The 11510-nt window shown below is 38.5% G+C and overlaps 1 protein-coding gene across 2 annotated transcripts in view; it reads left to right on the top strand.

Moving 5' to 3' along the window:
• The first annotated feature begins 1396 nt into the window (after positions 1-1396).
• AFAP1 (actin filament associated protein 1) overlaps positions 1397-11510 on the top strand; it is a 63754-nt gene continuing 53640 nt past the window's right edge. For both annotated transcript variants that reach the window (XM_010178596.1, XM_010178595.1), the window contains exons 1-3: positions 1397-1401; positions 3829-3957; positions 9112-9209. In XM_010178596.1, the coding sequence (XP_010176898.1) occupies positions 3831-3957; positions 9112-9209 (225 nt within the window). In that variant the 5' untranslated portion in view covers positions 1397-1401; positions 3829-3830. The remainder of the gene's footprint in view (positions 1402-3828; positions 3958-9111; positions 9210-11510) is intronic.

Here is an 11510-nt window from a genome sequence, read left to right as displayed (position 1 = left end):
ATTTGAAAAACTTTAAAACTCTTGAGAGCCAGTCCTGGAAACCCTTCTGGATGTATCATTGTTTTTTATTTGTGCATAGCAATTGCAGCAGCTCATTAGGGGCCTATAATTCCTATTGAGCATAGAACGAACTTATCATTTAATATGGAATGTGATTTTGCTCCTCAGTCAAGCTAAAATGTGCTTACTGTTGTGATTACTGTCCCTGAGCTCCACCCTGCCTTTCCCCCCCTGCCACTTAAAAGTAATTCCTTTGGCAATGAGAATATAGCCAAAACTGTCAAATAAATTAGCCCCTTTTTGAGAGCCTTCTGATTATTATTCTTATTCTGTGGTAATGTCAGATTTCCAAGGGTAATCTCTCACTGGAAGAGTATGTTTTTCTTTGGGACTTGCATCACCCTGTCATTTTTAGTCTCCATTTCAGAAGTAATGATTGCTTACTGAAAATATGCATTATGTGAATTTTCTATTTTTCAGTTCCATTACTTTTTGTAAGCATATCATTATATTTCTAGGAAGGAGAAAAGAAGATTCTTTAATCCAAAAAATAAGCCAAGGACTGACAACAGGCAAACTTTTATTTTTCCCTCAAGTACATAAAAGTTTATTTGTTGCCATCTTAGAAAAAAAAAAAGAGTTTTAATTTCCTTGTTTAAGACTTTAAATGCACTCCATGACAGTACTTCTGTTCGCTGCTTAAGCAGCAAAAGCATTATTGCAAAAGTAAAGTGCCTTTTTAAGATACGTGGAAGACGTGTTTCCCTTTCTTTTTGAGTGTTTAGCATATACATAAGTGAAATTCAGGATTTACTTCATTCACACTTTGATGTCTGTGATGCTATTAACTTCCACAAAAGAAAATACAACCTGAATTCAATCCTGGTAGAAAAGTAAGAGAAGCAATGTCTAAGTATTTATGCCTAGCATTTTACAACAACTGCTAACAATTTTATTCTGTTGTCATATTAACTTTTAAGCTAGCTTTATGACTGCTTTCTTGAAGTCAGTGTCATACACCTGTAAGCTCCCAAAGGCAGGAAAAACAAGTCTGTTCACGGTCTGTATTCCTTTATGATACACTATTGGGTATTTGAACCACAATGCTGGACACCAGGCCAAATATAAATGTAGTTACGGTGAATGTGTTACTAAGGCAGTGGTTTGGAGATTTTGTAAGCATTATTTCACTGGTATGAACTTCTTGTCATCTTCTCTTGGTCCTAATCAAGGGTTTGGTTTTTTTAAAAAAATCCTCTTCTGGGTGCAGTTAAACTGCTTCAGTAACTTTGGCGGCTTGGTCATTGTAGGTCAACGGGCTGTGGTCACCAGTGACTGTGTTAGACATTTCCCCCAAAGCCATGGAAGAAGAGGAGGAGGAGGAGGAGGAGGAGGCCACAGGTTTATGTGATGAGGCTTCAGGAGAGATTTGGGGCGATGCCTGCTCTGGGAGTCTCTCCAGCAGCGATTCCTTATCTCTTCTTCTCTTGCTTCCCTGTCTCTTTGTGTCATAACTCCTTGGTCTGTTTTCATTTCTCATTTTGCAATCTGTCTGTTTATATTAGATTGTAAGCTCCTGAGTACAAGGATCTTATCATTTTTAATAACTTGAAACAGTGGTGCACACTGCGCACACGGATGATATCTGCTGCTTTCATCCTTTTTCTCTCTCCCTTCACAGAAGTGAAAGTTCTTGGCAAAGAAATGTGGTGACTGTGGCACAGGGTATTCATTGGGGAAGAGGAGAAGGGAGAGCTCCTTTTCAGCTTCCTCACAGTCCCTTGCCTTAAAGAATCCAGAAAACTTGCCATTGTAAAGAAATTTTAGCACAGTAATATATGCAATTACTGACAGTAATTTATATGGCTGCAGAACTACTTGAAAAATATACTTTTCTTGTACTGTATACTGGTTAGATTTCATGACTACTGCCTAGATTCTACGGTAATGATAGTATTTGGAAGGTATGTATTATAATAAATAAGTAAACATTACGAGATTCATATATTCCATAATTAAAATAAAGCTCATAACAACAATGGTAATACTTGTTATATTCAGCACAGAGACCACTGTACTCTTAATGGAATATGCATCTTATTTCTAAAGCATATAATTTAAAAAATAACTAAGACCTGATTGTTTGGGTATTATTTTTTCTAGGTTGTATGTCCTCTTTCTTTTTTCCTTCTTGAGTTGTGTGATCACTTACCACTTTGCAAATCTGAACCTATACCTTTTTGCTTCAGAAAGCTGTACATGTGTATGTTGTTGTTCCATAATGTAAACGACAGTGAAACTAATATGGTTGTTGTGAAGTACTTTGGTTTTCTGATGAACTTCTAGACAGCTTCTTGCCAGAGTAGCCAGAGTGTGCTGGCAAATACAGTCTGCAATTAAATGGGAAAATCTGCATTCACTGGAGACAAGGAGGGACCAACAACCCCTTGTAAGACCATAGCTGATGTCTGCAGGTTTCTTTGCACGGTGCTGTCTTCAAGCATCAGATAAAACAAATGCATCAAGGCCAAGGCTCGTTTAAACATCCAGGCACTTCTCAGAAGTGGAAAAAAGGATTCCAGGTTCACTTGGGTAAACAACCATATCAGAAAAGGTTTTAGGAGTGGAGAAGAGCTGGTAAGGGAGTGAGCAGCAAAGAATGTACTTTTTAGAGGTCTGAAGAGACTCAGCAGCACTCGCCTTGAAAGGACTATAAAAACAAATGTGAATAAGTAGAGAAAAATTTAAGTAGAGGCATTTTGGAATGAGGATGCCACTGAGATTAATCCTAGGTGCGGCTCCGAAATGAAGCGGATGTTCCTCCTCATCTTTTAATGAGGATAATGTCATCAGATACAGAAAGTATAGAAATGTGAACTAAGCTGAAACTTAAACTAAAAACAGGGAGTCCACTTAAGCAAAGGGACCAGAGAATATCAGAGTTATGAGAGAACTGAAACATGAAAATTATGTTCATTACCAGTGGCTTCTCATAAACCTGCTGAATAGGTTTCATATGATTAGGCTGTAACAAATGTGTTTATATGTATAGTCTGAGCTACTGCAGTTAGTATGACAATGCAACACTTTAGAGGTAATTTGAAAGGAAAAAAATAGAAATATGCTTATAAAGTTTGTTGATAAAAAAATGAGAAACATTGGGAATACAGAGAAGGAATGTAATTTTTTTGTGGAAAGAAGTGGAAAGCCTTGAGATCTGGAATAGCAGAAATAGAATGAAATATGAAGTCCATCATCAGGAATCTGAGGAGTAATACGAAATTATGTAATGGGTTGGGAGCTTGTCTTTGAAAGTTACAAGAAACATGAATCACTGTAAAAAAGGAATATATGCTGGTTTTTTCCCCGCAGTAGCAGAAGAAATAACATGAGGGAAAAAGAGACTTTCCCTAAAGATGCATGAAAATATCAATTTGTCTAGAAGCTTTATCAAATATTAATTTTGTTTTGAAGTTACAAATTGTTTGTTAAAGAGGAACCAAAATGGCACTGGTAGAAAAGCAGATGGCCACCACTGCTGCACTTACTGTTGTCTAGTGCTGGCTTGATGCTGTGGTATGTGAAAAGAACTCTCTTTTCTGCATCAGTTTCAAGATAACTGCTACAAGTGCCAGTAGTCCTCACTAATGGACTATTTTGTTGGTTTTAGAATCATAGAATGGTTTGGGCTGGAAGGGACCTTAAAGATAGATTCACAGAATCATAGAATGGTTAGACTTGGGATGTGAATAAATGAGAATTAACTCTTGTCTTTTTTTCTAATGGGACTTTTTAGAAAAAGTAATTCTCTTTTTTTTTGTCTTTCAGCCATGGAAGAGTTAATAGTTGAGCTGCGCCTGTTTCTTGAACTTCTGGACCATGAATATCTAACTTCCACTGTCAGGGAGAAGAAGGCAGTAATAACTAACATTCTCTTGAGGATACAGTCATCAAAAGGTCGGTGCCAGGGGTTGGTTTTCTCACTTACAGAATGCAGAGAAGTCTGTGCTCAGTGAAATAGCTGTAAGGGCTAAAGGCAAGCCTTAAATTGAAGCAAGGTAGAAAGACAGGGTGAAGTCAAAGTGTAACTTTCCTGAATGTTTTCCTTCATGTTCAGCAATAAAATATAGCAATAGGCATAATGGAAGTATCTTGAGTGCACATGGGTGAATCCAGCCACAAAATTACGTGCTAGATAGAATGTTTTGACTTCTGATACAGTGGTTACTTCATTTCGTTTATGGCAGCAATGCTATTTATGAGTTTTGATGGAAAAGTAATGCTGTGTCCGGGAGTGCTGGGCACAGCACCATTTATAAATGCGTAGATACTGCATCTCTGTCAAATGACCCAAATTCATCAAAAGTCTTGATACTGAGTTGGTGCGTGGCTGATACAGGGGCGCCAAGCCATAGCTAGGAGGTGGCTGTCAGAGTGTTTGGTTTGCATTTTGCAATATTCACTTTCTCCTTTTCTTCCTCTCTAAAACCATTTTGTTTGCACAATTGCTTTTGCCTCTGTCAAGAAGAGAACTTATGGAACTGAATGCAATATAAATAATACAATAATATATATGATTCCCTGTGCACAGCAACCTTTCCGCAGAGCTTATACAAAGAATATTCCTCACTATTTTTTCTATCAGTATTCTTATATTTATTTACAGCACCTTTCTGCATGAAGTGGCATCTGGGCTATAAGACCTCTGTCTCTCCTACATTTGACAGAAATACTGTCAGTGTAAACTCTCAGTGTTTACATTTTTGAAAAATACCAGAGTTTGTTGAAGTAGAATGCTGCGTTGTGAGCAGTTGAATTTCTCATGATTTGTTTCTTCTCCAGTGCTAAAAAAATGTGGTCTTGTTTGGTGCAGTGTTTCCCCCTTCAGTAAAGAAATTGGTTTTGCCACAAAATTCAAGCCAAAGGAGATCGATTTGAAAATAATGGTTGTCTTCCTTTCCATTTTGACATTCTTAGACTCATCGCTATTTTTACTTTACTTACTGATAGGAGGCAGGTACCAATATCACATATTGTGGAAGAAGGCTTCATGCTCCAAAAACCAATCAAAATATACCAAACTCCCCAAAACCAAAACCTGTAGGTGAGAACCTGCAATTTGATATGTTTAGAAACAGCTGTATCTTACAGGAGTTCAAAATATCCTCAACAGTGCTGTTCTGACACTGCACGTTCTTCTTGTAATCTTTTCAACCAGATTTATTAGGAAAAACATTTGACTTCCTGAAGAAGTCAGACAACATTGTGTTGCCAACTTTGCAAACACAGGGAAGAGCTGTCATGTCCTTTCCTTCTGGATTGTGGATGGTGTTTCAGGACACAAAAGCTAGAGCTCTACTAGTAAATTAAACAGTGCTGGGTATGTTTCTGGACCTGGAATTGAATTATTTATGCAGTTAAATTATGGAGTGGTCTTTGGCATTGGTTTGGCCTGCACTGACTCCTCTCCTTCATCAGTTCCTAGGTGTGATTTGGGAGTCAGCACTGGCAAAGGCCTCTTTCCAACAGACCCAAAATCATCAACCTCCACTCTTGTTTTGAAGGGTGAGAGGTTTTAGCCTTATGGGTATGGATTTCTCTGTACCAGAGCACCTTCCCAGGCACGTTTAATTTATGACTGTAGATGTGACCAAAGATGCAAAGACTCAAGGACCGTAGGTGTCTTTTGCACCTATTGTTTGGGTTCTAAAGCCTATTACCTGATCTGTAACAAGATCCAATACATTCTATTACAGGATGCTTCCCTTAACAAGATCCATATATTAAGATGTAGGACTTGGTTCAGTGCAGTGTTCACTGGAATATTATACGTACTTCTAGTGCCTGCTTTCAAGGAGATAAAATGTAGACATTTCAAACAAAAGTTGTAGAAGTGATTAAAGGATCCAGAAATGTGCCTTCAAATTATCCAAAATGAGGTGCTGTAATTAATCTTGATGTAAAAAAGGAATGACTGAGAAAGAGCTCTTAGACTTACACAACAAAAAAAGCAGTGTGCAATGGCTGAATGTTTGTTTCGAAGTGGAAATAAAGCACATATTTTGAGCCTTGAAGCTATGATCTAATGGAAGAACTTGGTAAGATCTGTACGCCATCGCTGGCATTTTATCAAGATGGAATATTTTGCTAAAAGATATACTCAAGTTCAAACAAGAATTGATTCAAGGAAATCCCATAGTTCAGTTAAGCAAGAGGTCACAGGACTATGCTTTATATGTCTGTAAAATCTGGTTTGTGGAACTGCAGTTTAAATAGAATTTAAGCCAGCATGGCCTCTAAAAACAGCGTCCTGTGTCTCTCCCCAGGCTGCTCATTCTTGCTCACCATGTGTTGCATCTTCCTTTCTGCTAGCACAAGCATTATTTGGGGGTTTTTTGATGGTTTAGTCCTAACCAGTGTCACTTCCCTGGTCTGGTTCAACCTGAGGCCACACACATGCTTACACTGGCGTGGCAGCGGCAGGGCAGGGAAGGAGAGAAGCTGCCTCCTTGGGAGCTCTGCCATCCTGCACTGACTGCAGCTGCATGTGAAACTCCAGTGAAGCCATGTACTTCACTAGAGCTGCTTTTTTTATCAGTTAAAACATTCAGTACTCCCATCCCTTTGAAACTATTCATCTCGTCATTAAAATTAAAAGCATTAAAAAATGCATAAAACCAGAGCATTCTGTAACTAAGCTGAACTGTCATTCGGAGTCTGTTTTTCAAAATGTTGTTTTACTCCACCCACATAGCTCCACGAGAGCTCTCGGGTCGCTGGCACAGTTTAAGAGGCCTGAGGACTATGCTGAGTTCAAGCTCTTCATATGCATTAGCAAAAATCAACTGTGTGAATCCAACAGGATATTTCAATTGCTGGAGCAAACAATTTAAAATCAATGGGGAACAGTAATGAAGGATCTGTGCAACTGGGAACTGCCTGGGTTCTTTCTAACATCTGGAAATAGACAATTATGTTTTTCTTTGTAAAGGTGTGGAAATTATTGTAATTGCCTGGTTGGCTTTTAGTAAAACACTTTAAACCCAGTTAGTTCTTACTTGGAGAATTCTTTAGAAGTCTTTTGTCATGTTTTGTTACGTCTCCCAAATACACACTGTTTTCTTCATTTAATATCTATCAAGCAGAGAGAACTGGCCCAGGCAGATGTACTCTTCAGGTTATAGCTGCCTGGCCTCGACTTGCCCCAGATCCAAACCAGTGGTTACTCTGCATAGCTGGCAAGACTATAAACTTTATTTTTCTTCCTGAGCCTTGGCATGCCCAATGGATTGTAGGTCTGAAGAAAACACTTGGCATTTCCTTCTTAAACTCATACTTTCTTCTAAAAAACAAAGACACAAGCAGTTTATTTTGGAGTAAGAACTGTTGGTGGATTTAGTCATTTAATATTACTGTCAACATTGCGTGTTTTCCTTAAAGGGACCTGATGCCATAAACCTATAATGCTGACTTTGCTGTGTAATTTGGTAGAATAAAATAACTGTTGAAACACACATAGTTTAAAACTGGGAAAAAACTACTTTTACAGAATCAATAGAATTCACGTGGCGCACATTTTTGCAGTAAGAACAACTTTTGGTTGTTACGGAAAGCATGGGAGACTTGGATATGGATAGCAGTCATAATATGGATTCATTCTTCATGAAGAGGAACAAGTGAAAGTTATACTGAAAAAAAAAAGAAATTTGAATGTTTCCCAAGACTATTCCCCTTCTTGATTTGTACGAAGAAAGAATATGTAGCCCTTAGAACTAGTTTATTTTATCAGTGTTGTTTTTCAATCCATGACTTCACAGCCGGTGGGACTGGGTTATTATGACAAGAAACATTTCATCATTGATTACATTTTTGAGAATCATATGATCTTGACCAAAAAACATCCATTTGACTATGTAAATATATACTTTAAACTGAACACTAGGAGCTAAATTCAGTTCAGGGTTAAGCAGGTTACAATCCATTGACTGAATTTTTGCCAGAACATTGAGGAGATGCACCCTAATCTCCCGTTTGATATTTAGAAAAATAAACAGTATCATGTTCCTATGAAATGAGTTCAACTGGGATTTAAACTATTGTCCCAAAAACTCAGAATGAACGGGTGACTCCTCTTTTTCCCTGGGAGGGAGATGCAACAGTGATACAGAGGACCCTCTCTCAGTTTTTACATTTGGCTCCTTTTTGCTTTTCAAATTCACCTGAAAAACTATGGGATTATTTAAAAAAAAAAAGAAAGAATGGAAGAAAGAAATGGTAGGAAAACATGCTCAGTGTACAGTTCTGTTCATGGTGAGCTGGTATGGGCAATGTCCCCCCAGCAGCAGTGTGCTCCAGGTTGGGTTGTGGGAGCATCCCGCATCTGCCCGGACTTGTGCGGACTCCCACCACAGCTCCATGATTAGAGATGGTGGAGAAGCAGGGAGCCCAGGGAACATGGGTGCTCTGGGCTTGGCTGAGCAGCTGTCACCACTGCTGCAGGGGAGGGAGAGAGACAGGGTCTCTTTTCTGCCCTCTTACCTGCCATTTTCGCATGAAAGGTAGTTTTGGACTAATTTCTGCATGATAGCCTTGCCCATCCAAAATGTGCCATGGAAGCAACTGTTGCTCATCTCTGGTAAAAAGGCAGCCAGCCACATACTGCCCCACAGGCCAGCCATGTTATATTCACTGTACGGTGCCATTGCGATATTCAGAAGTGTAGTATCTTCCCCCCAGAAATGGTTTTAATTTGTGTGGTAGGCACCTGGCAACTTGTTTGAATTTTAGCTGTTTAAGTCTTTTGATTCTAGATGGATAGGCATTTTAAAACGATTTCCTGTACATTTTTTCTATGTCTGGTATTTGTTAATCCAAATAGCATATATGTCATTATCATATAGAGTAAGTATGTATTTGTTCTGCTTGATTAAATTCCTAAATTCCCAGCATTCTTCCAGCCCTGCCTCAGTAACTGCACTTGGGAGGTAGGTTGTGAGCAGCACTGTGTGCCAGATTTCAGTGTGTGACAGTCAGACATGGTGTCCACATACAGAAAAAATGTCATGTTTGCATCGACCAAAGTGTTAAGTGATATCTGTTGCTCTTTCACAGGTTTTGAAATAAAAGAACATGTACAGAAGCAAGAAGTTGCCAACAGTTTGCCAGCGCCTCCTCAAATGCCTCTGCCAGAAATACCTCAGCAGTGGCTGGTGAGTGTTAATTTAAATATATAAATATATATAAGAGAGAATATATTTAAGATAAGCACTAACAGAAATGTTTACAAGGGGTAGGAGCCTGCAGGTCCAAGAAAAATTATTATTCCTCTCAACTCTGCTCTGGATGAGAGAATTGGATTCGACTCGCACAAGAGAAGGCAAAAGATCGTCTGTGGTGATACAAGTCTGGGAACAGGTCACTTGCATGGGTTGTGGAATCACAGTCTTTGGTGATTTTCAAAATTCAAGTGGCAAAAACCTGAGCAACATAATCTTAACTTCAAAGGTTGACCTGCCTTCTGTTGGAGGTTGGCTTGGCTAAGCCCACAGGAATCAGCCAGTTTCTTATGATTTTAAGGATCAACTTTCCCTGGAGCAAGTCTTAGGACTCCCTATTGATAGATGAAAAATGAAGCTACAGATTTTTAAAATGAAGGAAGAATATTTCATTTTTTAATGAAGTCTTTAGTGTCCTTCTGTGCGCAGTCTCTGAGTAGGAAATTCCCTGCAGAACAAGTAGAAGTGGATGTTCTTGGAGATGTTTATAGCAAAGATACTGTTTGAGAGCTGTAATTCAATTCTTCCAGTTGGGAACAGCTGTCATGTTACAGAATAAACTATAAACAAGTTTTAATTCTCCTCTGTTACTGACTTTACAAGAGATTTGAAGAAAACTTTTTCAACTTTTTTTTAGAGAAGCATAAGAAAATTTTGGTTTAGCCTGTTGAAAGGTGAGCACAGTCTTAGCCCTAATACTTGTTATTCTTTTGTGGAAACATTTGTGCATGGTGATAAGGACAATCCCTGGAGACCTGTGTTCAATGGCTGAAGCAGGAACTACAGATGCAGCTTACAGAGGCAGAACAACTGCATGACTGTTGTTCTGCTTAATTTTAGAGTGTTACTCTCTTATTGCATTTATGCCCATTTCTAAGAGATATATAAGCCAGTAGCATTGCATGAACATAGCAACTAATTTATCAAATCAAACTCTTGGCCAGCCTTTTCGTAATAACCTTTATTTGATGATGAATAATGCTATGTACTGCAGAACAAAGTTAAATAAACCAACAAGCATGTATTATGTAGGATGCCTTAATTGTAGTTTCTTCCTAAGCACTGTCAGCTTTTGATTTGTGATCTGAACAAAATTATTGTTGAGGTTTTTTAAAAATTTTTATTCTACCTAACATAATAACATATGCTGGAATCATTATAGGAAGGGAATGTTTATGCTAGAAACATTCATATTCAAAGTTGGTATATATATGCTGTAGCAAATTCAACTAAAAAGTAGCTATAAAATAATTATGCAAGATTTGAATGGATGCAAAAGTGATCTTATTAATATGCAGTGAAACCTGGAGAATCCATTTCGTGGTTAACAGTGCCTGAAAATGACTATTTTTCTTTAATTCAAGATGCATATAGCAAAAATTACAAGGGAAGGCGTTGATGAGAGGCAGGAAAATTATGCAAAATGCACATGGCTTTGAAATGTAGACTTGAGGTACTAGCTTCAAAAACTGAAGCCAATTGAGATCCTTATTCTTTCATATTTGTGTAGGTTCAGTTTAATAAATTGGCTCTGAAGATTCAAGTTGTTTTTCTAAAGACAACTGACCTACTTTTTCTTTCTTCTATACTAATGTGTAAATTCCCTTAAAGTTGGTACAGCTGCAGCGAGTGAAATGGTGTGAAGTATGAATTAGGTCCAGGAGGTCAGCACTGGTTTTTGCAGTAGTTCAGTTTGGATTTTGGAGTAACAAAATTATTTCTCTGAGATACAGTGGGAATTTCTGTGGAAGTTGACACAGAGCTGGCTGGTCTGGAGCACGGTCTTCCATGTTGAACCTGGCAAAGTGGAGTTTGAACATGGCCCTCTGCTCTTACCTGCCTGTAACACTGCAGATGCTTTCATCTTGCTGAAGTTACCGAGCTGAGCTGGTTTTTCCATAGTGATGGCAGCTGATTTTTGCTGTTTTTTCTGCAGTTCTGTTGCTGCTGTCAGCTAAGGGTGGTTCAAGCCGCCCTTTCTGGTGTTGGTGCCACTTTGAGATCAGCCAGGAAATGTCCCAGGCCTCTTGTTGTCTTGCATTATCCAAATACAGCTTAAAAGTGGCACTATTTTAAGACTGTAGCACATGGTAATTTGTGAAATAGATGACAGACTGCTGTCATCCTTCAAAAAGACCAGGTGGAGTCAGAGGAGAAGGACAAAACCATCAGCTTCTTGACCTTTGAATACTAGGACAAGCTCAAACCCCAGTCTGACTGTTTAAAAACTTTGCC

Source organism: Mesitornis unicolor, unplaced genomic scaffold (genome assembly GCF_000695765.1).
Source record: "Mesitornis unicolor isolate BGI_N332 unplaced genomic scaffold, ASM69576v1 scaffold11032, whole genome shotgun sequence".
Lineage (NCBI taxonomy): Eukaryota > Metazoa > Chordata > Aves > Mesitornithiformes > Mesitornithidae > Mesitornis > Mesitornis unicolor.
This window is presented reverse-complemented; position numbering and strand designations above follow the sequence as displayed.